This window comes from Pinus tabuliformis, chromosome 9 (assembly GCF_031772625.1).
Source record: "Pinus tabuliformis cultivar Carrire ecotype Pingquan chromosome 9, CPIR1, whole genome shotgun sequence".
NCBI lineage: Eukaryota > Viridiplantae > Streptophyta > Pinopsida > Pinales > Pinaceae > Pinus > Pinus tabuliformis.
Window position 1 is genome coordinate 1,265,280,892 of NC_142307.1, and position 16,786 is coordinate 1,265,297,677.

Sequence of the window (16,786 nt, forward strand, 5' to 3'; positions counted from 1 at the left end):
TGAACAGGTTTTAAGTTTGTTGGTGTGGACCATGTTTTATATGAACAACTTTAAGTCTGTTGTTGTGGACCATGTTTTATATGAACAGGTTTTAAGCTTATTAGTATGGACCATATTTTTCTTTTCATCAATTGAGGATTTGAGTGGGATTCCAATATCATCCATTTCCCAAGTCAAATTACAACATTCTCTTTACAAAAAATATATATATATTAATATATGGTGTAAGAATATATTAGTAATTTTTTAATTTTGTATTTTCTAATATAATTTTTAATTATATAATTTATGAATAAATCAAATTATCAAAAACGATTGAAAATAAAATCAGATCTTTAAATTTTTAAATTTAAATTTTAAGAAAAAAAATAAGAATCAGATAAAAACTGTTTAGAAAAGGTTATCAGAATTAATACGTGTCTTATAATTATAAGAATCATTCTACAAACTACCTGCCAGATATAAATACCATTTACGTTAAAAAAATATTTATTATCAAGCTTTATTTGCAAACTGCCAGACATATTTTCAAAGATGATTTATTATCGAGTTTTATTGGTCCTGTATTTTATTTATTATCAAGTGCTCGATTTAGCATGCATCCTTTATTTTAGGATATGATTAGAGTTGTAATATTTTTGCCTTTAGCATAGTATAGTATTATTCTTATTAAAATACTTTCAGCGGCCCAAAATATCCTGAGCCTGCGGCTGCGGCTGCGGCTGAGTATTTATTCGCAAGCAGTCGTCGACATCTATGTCAGCAAATATAGAGTCGGCAGACACAGATTATTAGAAGAGCCAATTCAATACAAGTACTTGATGTGAATCTACAAAGCCCTTCGCAGTTCGCACAAGAAGAAATTCTGTAGTTTCCAGTAAGCGGTTAGCGAGATGGCCACATGGCCATTTCAGTCGCGTTATAAAAAGCTCACCAATTCTTCTTTAACGTCTGTTACCATCACAACCCTAATATTCCGGCTGTCTGCTTAAGCGAATCAGGAAAGTTTGAGCCAGAGCCACAGAAGTAATGAACAAAAGTCCAGAGAATTTATAAACATTAATTACCTCGGTAACAGAAGTCATTTGGCCTGGTAGCCGTGAGCAAGTGGCACGCGTGCATGAGGAGTCTGTCACAATCACTAAACCTCCAGCACAGGATTCTGAACTCCTTCCGGCCTTTTTCTAACACACACGTCATATTCACCGGATGTGATACTAGTATTCAAATCTGAAAAAGTGGATCTAATACTGGGATTCAAATCTAAAAGCTTTAAAAGGAGAATCCATTTTACTGATGCTACCGAGTACAGGCTTGGACGCATTAGCGTCGTTTGTGGTGAATGCCACATGAAATCCCACTATCCACCCATTAACATTCTTTTTCTTTCAAATCCAAGACAACAACGAATCTTCACTTCTTCACTGGCTACATCAATCCCAACCTTAACCTGCACAGTGCACATACCTTTTATTCCTCGGGCTATGGCCTGTTGTATATTTCTGGGAATCCATTATTTTTTTCATGGTGACCCCATCCATGGTCCTATAATCAGCAATTTCTGATCAGGAAGGCTACATTCCCTTGTCGCATTAGCCACTGACACCAGTCTCACACTAGCGGAGAAAAATGGGTCATTTCCCACTGGCAATTAAATTAGTATAAAGTTGAGGTGCATGTATTTGAATTCAGCACGGCATTTTGTTAGAGCTTTTTGTCGAGAATTAAGGCAAATTCCGCTCAGTCTGCACCAATGAATTTAATAAACTGAATTATCAACTACTTTGCAGATCTCTATTGGGAAATGCCAGATAGTGCAAAACGGCCTGCTCGATATCGTGCTTGCATTAGTGATAGATAACAACATGGACTGTGATTGCAAACCGTGCCAGTGAACAACAAAAAGAAATGAATATTCCTCCCCATGTGCCCATTGAGTAATGGATATTCCTCCTCTTGCCCACGCAATCAGTTGTTTACCGCATTACCAGTAAGCTGGTTATAGTTTTAAGTTTCAATTATATGGTTCTAATAAGTAGCAACCTGCTCATGTTTTGCTTCCATCCATTCAAACAACTTGGGTGCAGTTGTGAGGGATAGACAGACTGTCGCGCCGGGTTGTTAACTTGTTATTGCTATCGAGAACATTTGTTGACAGGAACTCTGGAGAATTTCTTTGAATACTAACCATGGCAATTCAAAGTAGTCAACCAGGTTCGTGTTTAGTAGCTGCTTCTTACAGCTTACATATCCACAGTCCAGTACATATAATTTGACATTTTTGTTTTCCAGAGAAAGAAGCTTAGAGCTACTGAAAAACAGATAGAAATTAGAATATTTTGAAGTGGTATTTTGGATTCGTTGAATGATAAAAAAATTTCCAGAGAAAGAAGCTTAGAGCTACTGAAAAGTAGATAGAAATTAGAGAATTTTTGAAGTGGTATTTTGGATTCGTTGAATGATAAAAATTGTACCTTATGGGCTATCATATATACTTTCCATGTTTTAATCTTGTATCAGCTGGTTTCCTTTGCCTGTTGCATGGATAGAGGAAAAGATAGCTAGTTTCCTTTGTGACGAGTGGGAGACTAACAAGATCATAAAATTGAATATGGAAGATTGGATATTCTCCTTACAGGGCGTAGCTTGCAACAGCCATTGTACTCAGATCATGTATATTGTTCTATTGCCAGTGTGATAAAAAGATATAATAGATTAAACCTTACAATTTTAATTGCATCCACATTCCAAAGCATAGGTAAAAGGATTTGCAAGCTACCTGTGATTTAATGAGACAAACCCAGTTGCTTGTCTTCATTTGCTAACGATGCCAAAAGAACATGTAAATATAAATAACCCGTGCTTTTAGAAAGCAGCGAAAATGGATGGTATTATCAAATGGATTTAGGAATTTCTTATTCATATAGTAGCAAAAGCAGCCTGTCTAACGTTGAAAAGAAAGATTATATGGATACTCATCTCCAAATTAGCATTCCTAGTTATTGGACCAAGGGTTGAGTGGATCATGAGAACGAAGAAATATGTTATGCCAGAATAAAGAAGCTTGTCTTTGTTAATTTGCACTGGATTCTCCTCTGGCATAATGTTTTTTAGGTCGGCCTAGTTTTTGGAGGGTTTTACAACTGCTAAAGTGATATCTTCATCAATGAAAATCACCACATAAAATAACAGTAGTGTATTTCATGTTCTTACGTACTGTTACCTATTTTAGTTCCTCGGGCAGCTTGTAGGCTCTGTATGCTCCCTATGAAAATTTAAATATTAGTCTGTTGTTCTCACAAATTGGACTAAGTGAAATAATGTGAAGGATAAATGTCAGACACCTTATCCAAGAGAGGAGGCTTAATTTTTTTTTAAATGAATGCATCTTTCTTACTTGGGTCTGGACTAAGATTTTCTGTCAATTATTAGCAGACACCAGTGAGACATTTCAGTTGCATGGAATATCGGAGCTTCAGTTCCTGGACGGGTTTCTCCAATGGCAAGGATCTAATCTTTTATTTGGACCTTGCACCGGACAGACAGTTGCTATTGTCATCCATCTTAGCTTCCTTAGCGGCTTCTTCATGACCTTTATCAGGGGATGGATTACCCAACATTTTACAAACAACCCTGCAGATTCAAAGCATGAAATGTCCTACAATGGAACAAACAAGGAGACAACCCCCAACACTTCAGATTCAACAATCAAATTGGGTTTCATCTACAAGACCACTCTCAGTTGCTGTTTTTTACTCTCAGCCTCCTATTTTCTAGTCACGGCTTGGGATGTATTTCATGGCATACAAAGAAAATGTGCTTGGCATGCTTCTGTAGTTGCAGAAGATATTATACTGACATTCACATGGTCATTTGTGTCTATAATCACATTCAATATCAGAAAGACAATTCGTAGGAGACTCCCAATCATTTTGCGAATCTGGTGGATATTCTCTTTTGTGCAATCAGTTCTCTCCTCTCTAACTGATATCAACTCTGTAGTTGCATACAGGGAAATATCCACGGATGCATATATAGATTTTTTCACTTTATTCTTATGCCTCATTTTGTTCTGTGTTGCTATTCGAGGAGACACGGGCATATACAGCTCCACATCGGAGCTTGAAGAACCACTTTTGGGTTCCACTGCAGTGAAGCATGCAGATACAAAGCCAGAATCACCATATGCCAAAGCGAGTATATTTGGTCTTGTCACATTTTCTTGGCTCGATCCCTTGTTTCGTGTTGGCAATAAGAAACCCCTGGAACTCGATGACATACCAAATGTTGCAAAGAAGGACTCTGCTGATGATGTTTATCGTTCATTCGAGGAAAAAGTAGATTTTCTGAAACAAAAGCATCCTTCAAAAAAACCATCAATGTCAAAAGCTGTTGTCCTATTTATTTGGAAAAAAGCCGCTCTGAATGCAATTTTTGCAGTTATAAATGCAACTGCATCTTATGTTGGTCCGTACTTGATTGATGATTTTGTAAAATTTTTGACTAGAAAGCAGCGTTCTACACATAAAGGTTATATGCTAGCCTGTGCTTTTTTTGGTGCAAAGCTTGTTGAGACTATATCACAAAGGCAATGGATTTTTGGGGCAAGGCAGCTTGGAATGCGCCTGCGAGCAGCCCTTACAGCACATATATATAAGAAAGGCCTTCATCTGTCAAGTCAGGCTCGTCAGGGTCACAGTAGTGGGGAAATAATCAACTATATGAGTGTAGATGTCCAGCGTATTGGAGACTTTGCATGGTATTTAAACACAATCTGGATGCTTCCTATACAGATTATGCTTGCAATGTATATTCTTTATAAAAACTTAGGCATGGCATCACTTTCAGGATTTGCGGCTACATTGCTTGTGATGGTGGGAAACCTACCACTTACAAGAAGACAAAAGCACTTTCAGACGAAGATCATGGAATCAAAAGATGAACGGATGAAAGCTACGTCAGAAATATTAAAAAGCATGAAAATACTCAAACTGCAAGCTTGGGAGATGAGATATTTGGAAAAATTGGAGGATTTGAGAAAAACTGAGTATGGTTGGCTTCGAAAGTCACTTCAACTTGGAGCTACTACAACATTCATTTTCTGGGGAGCACCCGCATTTATATCAGTAATAACATTCGGTGCCACCATCCTCATGGGAATCCCTTTGACAGCTGGTAGAGTCCTCTCAGCATTGGCAACATTTAGAATACTTCAAGAACCTATTTATAATCTTCCAGACCTCCTTTCAATACTTGCACAAGCAAAAGTGTCCCTCGATCGTGTCACTGCCTTTCTTCAAGAGCAAGAATTACAAGCAGATGCAGTTGAAAGCATCCCTACACATTTAACTGAGTTAGCAATTGATATAAAAAATGGACATTTCAACTGGGATCCTTCTTTGGAACAGCCAACTCTCAAAAATATACATTTGCAGGTCAGGAGAGGGATGAGGGTGGCAGTTTGTGGAACTGTTGGATCAGGTAAGTCAAGCCTTTTGTCTTGCATATTGGGAGAGATTCCAAAAATATCTGGAACTGTCAATGTCAGTGGCAGTAAGGCTTATGTTCCTCAGTCCCCATGGATTCAAAGTGGGAACATTCGAGAAAATGTTTTATTTGGAAGTATCCTGGAAATGAGTAAATATGAGAGGGTTCTTCAAGCATGCGCCTTAAATAAAGATCTAGAACTTTTTCCCCATGGCGACCAAACAGAAATAGGAGAAAGAGGAATCAACATGAGTGGTGGACAAAAGCAAAGGATACAGATTGCACGTGCATTATACCAGGATGCTGATATTTATCTTCTGGATGACCCTTTTAGTGCTGTTGATGCACATACAGGAACTCATCTTTTTCAGGTTTGTTTCATTTAGTTTTCTTTTGATAGATTAATTTTTTTTTGAATGGATCTGACAACCCAAATTTATTCAAAGAAAAAATTCCATAAATCAATCTTAGAAAAGAATGTTTAACCCCATGTGACATTAACAGGAATGCCTTATGGGTGTTTTGAGTGGCAAAACCTTAATATATGTCACCCACCAAGTCGATTTTCTGCCCTCAGCGGACCTCATACTTGTGAGTAAATCATCTAACCTCTTACATTTTGAAGTTAAGAAGTACTCTTAGATTCCAAGTTTACATTCCACAGCTTTCATGCTCTATATATTATAGAATTTTCACATCCTGTGTTCCTTCTTCCATTTCGAAATGGTACAAAATATTATGGAAAATAATTTGAGTTGTTATCATTCCTTCTTTGACAGGTGATGCAAAATGGAAAGATTACACAAGCTGGAAAGTATGATGAGCTTTTACAGGCAGGTACAGGTTTTGATACCTTGGTCAGTGCGCATAATCAAGCCTTGGAGAGTATTGTTACGGTAGAGAATTTATCAGCCAAAGGGATCGTTCTGATAAGTGATGAGAATCCCATGGGACTTTCTGATAAGAAATCTTCTGACCAAGTAAATACTAGAGTCAAAACCTTACATCTTCAGAACAGTAAAAAACAAACATGCAATGGAATACAACAGGAACCTAATGGGGATACAAAGTTTAAACAGTTACAGCTTACACAGGATGAAGAGAGAGAATCAGGAAGTGTTAACAAAAAGGTTTATTGGTTTTACTTAACAGCAGTATTAGGTGGTGCCTTGGTTCCAGTTGTGTTGCTATCACAGACAATTTTTCAGGTTCTACAAGTTGGAAGCAACTATTGGATGGCATGGGCATGTCCTCCCACACTAGATGTAGAGCCTACGATTAGTACTGGTGTCCTCATTCTAGTGTACACTGCATTATCAATAGGATGCTCTTTGTGTGTGTTGATCCGAGCATTACTGGTATCCATAGTGGGCCTTCTGACATCTCAAAAACTCTTTTTGGGCATGCTCCGCAGTATTTTCCATGCCCCCATGTCCTTTTTTGATATGACACCAACAGGCCGGATCTTGAACAGGGTTTGTGATGCTTTCCTAATTTTCAAGTTTATTGAGTCATTTGATTACATATAAAATGAATAAGCAAACATGAGTATGTGCAGACTTCCACTGGCAGATAAATTAGGATAAATTTGATTACAGAATGATAAATTGTCCAATTGAATCTGATTAGAAAAGATAAATTTTTCCCTATCTTAAAATACGTTGGGACATTCTTTAGAGAAGCATGGATTTTCCTTCATTGACCACAGCAGAATATAAATAAGTCATTCCACTCAAGTATTATCATCAGCCATTGCTAAGTAGCTATACGCTTTTTAATTGCATGAAACAGGCATCAACGGACCAAAGCGTGTTGGATTTAGAAATTGCAATGAGATTAGGTTGGGTTGCCTTTTCAGTAATACAGATATTAGGGACTATGGCAGTTATGTCACAGGCAGCATGGCAGGTATTTGTTATATTTGTACCTGTGACTGCCATCTGCATATGGTATCAGGTGAGTGCTTCATCCTTCTCTATTTCACAACATATTGGCACAAAACCCACATATGCACAGTTACATAAAGGCATAGCAATATTGGTTTAAAAAATATAGTTAACTAGTCCCGTCTCAAGCTGATGTGCACTACAAATGCAAAGTACACAAGACAAGGACACACAATTATATGAAAAGACATTGCAAAGAATGAAATGCTTACAACTATGTTATAACTGTTGCACATCAATGGCATGTTAATTCATTTTACTTATCACAAGTAACGCCTGTTGATTGAATAAAAATGAGTTATGGCAGATTGATCAAGAGAGCATTAATGAATCTCTTATGCTTACGTTGACAAATGTGTTACAGGAATTTTTGTATTTTCCTTTTAGCTGGAATAAAACAAAAATAAAAGGACTTTCCAAGAGGAATTGGCCCCTTCTAATATTATAAGTTCACCAACGTTTTCAATACCCGATGCAATTCTCAATACAGATAATGTGGTTCACAAATCATAACATGGACATTAGGATAATGAAGAATGGCATACTATCCATATTACATAATGTTCTCGTTTTGTACATTTAACAATACAGCACCCTCTTCCAGCATAAGTTTTGATAAAAGCATGCCTACTCTGCAGCAATACTACATACCAACTGCTAGAGAACTTGCTCGCTTGGCGGGAATTCGAAGAGCCCCGATGCTTCACCATTTTGCTGAATCACTTTCTGGGGTTGCCACAGTGCGAGCTTTTAACCAGGAATCACGATTCATAAACACAAATCTTTCCCTAATTGATGATCATTCGAGACCATGGTTTTATAACATATCTGCTATGGAGTGGCTTAGCTTCAGATTAAATCTTCTATCAAATTTTGTATTTGCCTTCTCCTTAGTTGTGGTCGTGAGCTTGCCCGAAGGTGTGATTGACCCAGGTAAGGATTTCTAAAATAGTTTTGAGTCTAGAGAAAGCTTTTCATATTTGATTGTTTAATTACATGTAGGAATAGGTGATTAACATCCTTGACATGCAGGCATTGCTGGGCTAGCAGTAACATATGGATTAAATCTCAACGTCTTACTAGCAACAATTATATGGAATCTATGCAATGCTGAGAATAAAATGATTTCAGTAGAAAGGATAATACAATATTCACATATCCCAAGTGAAGCTCCATTGGTAATAGAAGATTCCAGACCACCTCATGAATGGCCATCTGAAGGAACAATATGCCTTGACAACTTGCAGGTATGAGCAACAAATAAGTGAGAGCATGAAATTAATTTTTTCTAGTCTTTTTTTGTGTAGTTTTTCCAATTTCAAGATACCATAGCATGCTTGTGGAGATATACATATATGAAAGGAAAAATAAAAAGTGACTGTAAGCACACATAAGATCTGGTTTTATTGTTCCCGCCATTGCAGGGTTTATGCCTAATAAAAAAACTTCAGTGGAATGCATTATATATTTCATTGTTGAACAATACAGAATACATTAAGAAGCATGCATCATTGATTAACAACAACCTACAAAATGCAGATTTTCTGCAGATGTAAGGAGATTTTTAAATCACATTATTGAGATAGAAGAAAGCTTTATGATTAAGGTCAGAGTACTGAACTATTTTAACATGCTGCAGGCTCAGTATGAACTAGCAACAAGTTAAGGTGGGTTGTATATCTACAGCATATTAGGTCAAGAAACCTTTACATGTTCTGAAATTGTTTTCCTTTTTGACATTATTCAACCCCTTTTATGAATGTGACAACTAAATCACATTACTTTTCTACCCTTATTTGCACAAAGCCAAACTGTCAAAAATCACATCATCCATAAACCTAAAAATATTCTTACTTGAAATTTGCATGTCTGCAAGCCAACATCTTAAATTCACAAGTTTTTTCTTTTTTTGTGTGTGCACTGTGCACGCATAATAAATGCAACACAGAGTTTAGCACTATAGTGTTCAATTATAAGAAAAAAACAAGAGAGTCATTTGTAATGATAAGAGTCTAGTATTAGATTTTTATAATACTGAAGGAAATCTGCAGTAAACTCGTTCAAATTCAAGTAGCAAAAACCTGTGTTAGATAGGTATCTGTCCTCTGTTTCTTGCAGAAAAGAGATCATGGTGATCGCTTGGGAACAGGACTAAAGCATCCATCTGCACCCATTGGGGATTCCTGACCTACAGGGTATGCCCAATCATGTAAGCTGGAACCCTCACTTAGATTACCAACGCTATGTCCTATATCTCGTTGCAAACATTTGTAATGTGTACATTTATTATTTTTGGTTACATACTTTTTGTGCTTTAAAGGTTGTTGCCCCCCATTCCATTGGATGACTTTTTTGTCATATGATTTGTCATGTCGGAGACAAGCTCAAATTCCACAAAGGAAAATCATCAACTGAGCAATCAGTAAGAGCTTCATCAGGTAAAGGAAAGACTACATCTTGACAATCTCATGGCATATTTTCCTATAAGAAGAAGAATGAACGAAAAGAAGAAGAGAACGAATGAGAGGAATAAATATAGAAAGGTTTTCCAAAATGAAAAGTAAGTCTGGAAAACGAAAATGATTTTTAGATTGTTTTGCATATGAACCCAGATTTACCCGAGACTTTAGGGTGAGGATTGTGGAAGCAATCTCAAGAGTAAAATCTTGATAAGATTTTCATTAATTTGGCGTCAATTCATGGAAAGCTCAATTTCATAGTTTACAAGGTTGAGCCATGAAATCTAGGTGTAACTCAAAATGAGCCACAATTTTACTAGCAAGAGTAAGGGATGAAGTAGATCTGAACCTAAAAACAATTTCAATGAACTCCTTGAAAAAATCCATGGACTGGCCCGAGAACAGGAAAATCACTATTCACCAACAGAGGTAGAAAAAGGTACTTTATTTAAAATTGTTATGAAACAATTGATTAAAAATTGATTCAGAGAAAATTATCTTGCCATGGCAGAGCCTCCATAGGATTCCAAACAATTTTCTAGTATAGAAGAAAATTTCATTTTGTTACAGTTTGGGAGATATAGAAGTGTCTATTTGCACCTGAGAGAAGCAGTGCCCCAGGGGCCAAAAGTAAGTAGTCTTATTGTAGGGGAACATAAGGATTGACAAGAGCATCATTAGGTAAAAGCTAAGTCACATGACATGGGGAGACAGGACATGTGAACATGAGTAATTGACACGAGACATGTTGACCTCGAAAATAGTGCACGAGGGACATGTTACATGTGTGTCTGTATGTGTGTTTGTATATATTTAGACCCATATTTTTCAGAAACTAGAACATTTACAAAATAATAATTCAACTTGTTACTACATTAATGATAATTTAACACACAAGAAAATAGAATATTCAATAGACATGTCATAAAATAGAAATTTAGAAGTTAGAACCAGAAAATGCAATTTTCTCATTAAGTCATTTGATGTCATCAAAATCAAAATGTATTACATAGACACCAAGTCAGTGATACTATAGGTGATAATATCAATGGAAAATAGAAAAGAGGATAGATACTAAGATTGTAGATCGAAGAATCTCATAGCTTGTCATTGTCAGTAGTCCTCCTCCATGTCAGAATTGTCAAAATCATTATCATTGCCATTTCTCTCTTCTCCATCATCCTGCTCCACTATATCCAATCCAAGATCTGCATCTATATGTGTGGAGGATGACCCCTCAAGAGGAGGATCACCATCATAAAAAATAGCATCCTCTAGCACTAGTTCATTAAGATCCAAGTTGGCTATTGCCAACACAACATTGTTGTGCAAACTCATATCGTCAGGAAACCCATCCCACATCTTTGTCTTTCTCTTGCAAGGGAGAATTGCATGGGGAAGGGGGAGATAGTCGAATCATCCAAGGGAGAGGGAGCCACGAGTTAGTGAGAGAGCCCACACATGTGTTTATAGATCGAGGGTGTGCAGCTAAAGAAGATGGTGGTTGCAAGAAGTGGTTGGTCAAAGGAGGTTCCCATGTAGCGGTGGAGGCATGCAGCCGACCATAGAGAAACAAATTGCACTAAGAGGCATGGAGCTCCAAGCGAGAGATTGCTAGGGTGTACAAATCCAAGGAAAAACAACTCAAGTGGGAAAGAGGCACAAAGATTTAAGGCGGAAGGAGGAGTGACTCCTTCCTAGATTACAAAGGAAACTGTTGGGGTCAATTTCTAATTTTGGGCCATGTTGGGACACAACATGTGTAAGAAAAGTGATGGACACTTAGATGATAGGTTGAGCAAAGAAAACAAAAGGTGGTTGGGCTATGTGGAAGAACAATCATGTCCAAAAGCCATGAGATCCCATGATATAAGAGAAAAATATGCTAGAGAAAAAGGATATCCATTTGAACTTTGTCCGCGCATTGAAGAGTGTTAAAATTGGCAACTAGGGCCAAACTCCATGTGGGTCATCTTACTAATGGAAGATGATATTTTTCTTGGATACCTCTCATCGAGAGGTGTAGGATTGATCTAAAGATCATCCGATTCCGATAAGCATTCATGGAGATATGAATTATTTGTGTTATGGGACAATTCGTCAAGGTTGGCCAACAACCAAATAAACCCCACTTGTGCTCAACGTTTTAGTATAAATAGAGGTGGCCTTCAAGTCATTTCAACACACTTGGGATCTCTTCCTCTCTACTTATCTTTGGGTTTTAGTAGGAGGAGAGATCCTAATGGGTAATGCTGCCCTAATCCAGAGGGTAGAAGCCGGAACTGTCGGGAAAAGTCGAAACTGCCGGAACTGCCAGAAAAAAGCCGGAACTGCTGGAACCGCTGGGAAAAGCCGAAACTGCCGGAAAAGCCGTAACTGCAAGGAAAAGTCGAAACTACTGGAACTGTTGGGAAAAGCCGGAAAAGCCGGAACTGGCAGGAAAAGCCAGGAAAAGCCGGAACAGCCGGAATTGCCGGAACTACCAGAACCGTTGACATTGCCAGGAATTGCCAGAACAGGCAGGAAAGCTGACGCAGAGGGTAGAAGCAGGAGCAGCCGGGAACAGCCGGAATTGCCAGAACTCCCAGAACTGTCGGAACTGCCTGGAACAACTGCAATTGCCAAAACTGCGGGAACCACCGAGAACAGCCAAAACTGCCAGAATTGTTGGGAACTGCCGGAATAGCCAGAGCATCTGTCTCCGAAGGAGAGTAGCATGCAAGGGACAACTAACTAACATTGGGACAACTGTATGGTACTTAGCAACGAATACACCAAGCATGCAATGTTACAGCTAGCATGCAAGGGACAGCTAGCATGCAACAGCAAGCATGCTAGGGACAACAAGCAAGCTAGGGACAACAAGCAAGCTAGGGACAACAAGCAAGAAAGATGCAGCCAACACATAGGTCAGTATGACAACATGGTGCAACAATGGCACATAATGCAATACAGTGATGGGTACAGTCATGATTAATGAAGCATGATGAGATGCAACTAGTGATGATGGGTGCAGCATGTTGCAGCACGGTGAGGTGCAGCATGATGACGAAATGCAGCGCAATGATAGGTGAAGGAGTCACCTTGGAGAATCAGTTGAAGCAGCTTGTCTTCAACTGATCTCATGTATCATCTTCTTAGAGATGATCTATGCTCTTATAGATAAGTCAAAGTGTTGAATTCTATTGTAAACGTACTATCTCTTTCTCTCTCTGCTGAACTATTGAATAACATATAAGAAGAATTGATCAAGGGTTTCCACACATTGGGGTTTGTCCCTGGCTAGCGCCACATCTTGTGTCCTCTTGTCTTGGCTTGTCTTCTGCGATTTATGTTTATGTTCTATCTGCAATTTACTTTAATGCTGATGTGATTGCTAATTTGGAAAAGATATTGAGCTAACTATGAAAATTGAAATAAATTGCTCTAAGCATAGAACATACCTAAAATTAACATGGTATTAGAGCTGAGGTGAAGACAATGCCCAAGAAAGAGTGAAAGAGCAATCACTGAAGACAGTTGGGAAAGGACAAAAGGATCAGTGGATTCCTCATCCCTCTTCAAATTCACCGAAGGTGAAGTCGAAGCAGAGAATATTATCAGAATAATGCAACAAAAGTTTCTGATGGCCTACCTAAAGATCACTTCATTGGGAAGTACGGATCTAAGGGTGGAAGGAAAGGCAGATGCCTTGGTTGCAATAAGTTCGGCCATTATCCGAAGGAGTGTCCGAATGGTAGAGACACATCTCTTGATGAAGATAACAATCATTCCAAGGACATCTTCAATGATCAAAGGAGTGATAGGTAATGGAGGTCATCAAGGAAATGGTCAAATCCTTAAAGAAAGCAAGGAACCCCAAGTATGAAGAATCAAATGTTGTTTTTGATAAGATAAAGAAGCATAATCTTGTATTGTCCCTCTCCTTTAGATTCTTTGGGAATCTAGCTTATTGATTGTAGTGCTTCAAGGCACTTCATCGGATAGAAGGGTGCACTCTCTAATTTGGTAGAGATGGAAACAATTGTGGGATTATACTTGGAACCGATGCCACCTATCCCGGAAAGGGTGTAGGGAATGTTACCCCTCAATTGAATGAGGGTAACTCAATTCATTTACAGAATCTCTTTTATGTACTTGATCGCAAGAAGAACCTCGTGTCCATTTCAGCAATGGAAGTCAAAGGTTACGAGGTGGCACTCATCGATGGATAGGTACGTGTTTGAAAATAGAATTTTCAAAGATGTTTTTGAGTTCAGGGTTGTATCAAGTTGCAAGAAGTCCACTGGGGACCATGTCCATTGACACATAGCACCGGAGTTCTGTGAGTCAGATGGTGACAAGGATGACTGAATTCAAAAAGAGCATGAAAGTACATGTCTGAGATGTACCGAAGGAAAATATTACAAGGGGACCATTCCCCTCATGTAGCAGGTCCACAGGTTTGGAACAACCCGAGGGGTTTGAGATTGATGATCAAGGATCTCAAGTATGCAGGTGGAAGAAAGCCCTCTATGACTTGAAGCAAAATTCCCCGGGCGTAGTATGAGAGGATTGATAGTTGTCAGATGAAGCTGAGATTCACTAAAAGTGAAGCCGATCCAAACCATTGTTTGAAGGTTGTGGATGATAGACCTCTCATACGTACCTTCTGAGGACGACCTATTTCAAACAGGTGCAGACCCTCTCATTTGCAGAAGTAAGAGGGAGTTGGATTCCGAATGTGGAATGATAAACTGCAAGCCTGTGACTAACTTGAGGATCTTAACTTTAAAAAGTTATATGGTAGTGACGTCGGACCAGATTTGGGAAATGCCTCTGAGTTTCATAAACTCATTCGTGTTGATGTTCTTGGTGAACTTCCATTCGGATATATGTTTTGTAGTTAGCATGGTGGGCTCATATTTGGTTGAGCCTCACTGGATTGGTGCCAAGAATCTTTTGAGATATCTTCAGGGCACAATCTCTCATGGATTGAGATACACTGCCGGAAATATGAAGCTGCATGATTATTCAAACGCTGACTGGGCGGGCAGTGTGGAGGATCACTAGAGCACTTCTCAGTGCTGGTTCTCTTTGGGTTTTGCATCGATATCATGGATGAGCAGGAAGCAGAAGTCGGTTGCTATAAGCACCGCCAAGACCGAATACATAGCTACGAGTATGATCTTGTGTGAAGCTGCATGGTTGTGGAAGCTCTTCAGTGAGCTGTTTGTACACATGATGAATACCACTGTGATTCTCTATGACAACCAAAGGGGGGATTTGATTATTGAGGAATCCCGTATTCAATGATTGCTCTAGTAGATAGACATCAGATACTGCCTTATCTGGGATATCGTAAGTCGATGAGCAAGGAGGCTCCATCGCATTGAGACTGATGTACAGGTCGTAGACATTTTGTCAAAGCCCCGGGGAAAGGTCAAATCTGTGACTTTCTCGAACAACTTGGAGTCATTGAGAGACCTTCTTATAAGGGTCCTGCATGTTGCATTCATTGAGCTCTGGGAGCTCTGGGGGGCTTGGGGTACTTACTGGAGCAACATTCGACCACAGGGCGACTCACCCTCCCCTGGTGGTGCACTATGTACAAGATGACAAGTTCAACCTTCCCTTGTGATACCTTGTGGCGACTGTGGAACAGGATGATTAGTTCTCATGTGGCAACTGTGGAACAGGATGATTAGTTCTCTTGTGGGTCAGGATGATTAGTTCTCCCGTGGCGACTATGGAACAGGATGATTAGTTCTCTTATGGGTCGAGATGATTAGTTCTCCCATGGCGACTGTGGAACAAGATGATCAGTTCTCCTGTGGGCTGGGATGATTAGTTCTCCCATGGCAACTGTGAAACAGGATGATTAGTTCTCCTGTGGGCCGGGATGATTAGTTCTCCTATGGCAACTGTGGAACAGGATGATTAGTTCTCCTGTGGGCCGGGATGATTAGTTCTCCCATGGCAACTATGAAACAGGATGATTAGTTCTCCTGTGGGCCAGGATGATTAGTTCTCCCATGGCAACTGTGGGGCAGGATGATTTGTTCTCCTATGGACATGATGATTAGTTCTCCTATCGAGGCATCCTACCCATGCAGTCTGGGACTCATGGGAAGTACCTCTCATCTGATCAATGAGCCAGGAAATGGGGTTAGGGACCATAGTAGTACTATCGATAGACACATCATTGTATCTACCGTACTCCTTATGCTAGGATGACCTCCATTGATTTGGGATCAGTATGAGTGGTTTGAGACACTCTCTTGTGATATTGATCTGGGATGAATAAAACTGACTTCGGGCCAGTAAGAGTGATGTGACACACTCTCTTCAGATGAAACTAACTTCGGGTCAGTAGAGAATGGTATGAGACATTCTCGATCAATTCTTCTTCTTCATTGTTCAGCAAAGCAGAGCAGTAATGGCGAAGATAGTACAGTCGGACATATGGATCAGCGGATGGAGTTCTCCCTAGTTGAGAGGGAGTGTTAAAATTGGCAACTAGGGCCAAACTCCATGTGGGTCATCTTATTAATGGAATCTGATATTTTTCTTGGATCCCTCTCATCAAGAAGTGCAGGATTGATCTAAAGATTATCCGATTCCGATAAGTATTCATGGAGATATGAATTTATTTGTGTTATGGGACAATTTGTCAAGGTCGGCCAACAACCAAATAAACCCCACTTGTGCTCAACGTTTTAGTATAAATAGAGGTGGCCTTCAAGTCATTTCAACACACTTGGGATGTCTTCCTCTCTACTTGTCTTTGGGTTTTAGTAGGAGGAGAGATCCTAAGGGATAATGCTGCCCTAATCCAGAGGGCAGAAACCGGAATTACCGGGAACTGCCGAGAAAAGCCGGAATTGCTGGGAAATGTCGGGACTGCTGGGAAAA

At 39.2% G+C, this 16,786-nt stretch overlaps 1 protein-coding gene across 1 annotated transcript in view; it reads left to right on the forward strand.

Annotated features, from left to right (window-relative positions):
* The first annotated feature begins 1,404 nt into the window (after nt 1–1,404).
* Nucleotides 1,405–16,786, forward strand: part of LOC149153139 (putative ABC transporter C family member 15) — a 131,446-nt gene continuing 116,064 nt past the window's right edge. The window contains exons 1-8 of the mRNA XM_089441283.1: nt 1,405–1,672; nt 1,791–2,214; nt 3,436–5,858; nt 5,992–6,078; nt 6,267–6,962; nt 7,279–7,443; nt 8,072–8,366; nt 8,466–8,680. Coding sequence (XP_089297409.1) covers nt 2,190–2,214; nt 3,436–5,858; nt 5,992–6,078; nt 6,267–6,962; nt 7,279–7,443; nt 8,072–8,366; nt 8,466–8,680 — 3,906 coding nt within the window. The 5' untranslated portion in view covers nt 1,405–1,672; nt 1,791–2,189. The remainder of the gene's footprint in view (nt 1,673–1,790; nt 2,215–3,435; nt 5,859–5,991; nt 6,079–6,266; nt 6,963–7,278; nt 7,444–8,071; nt 8,367–8,465; nt 8,681–16,786) is intronic.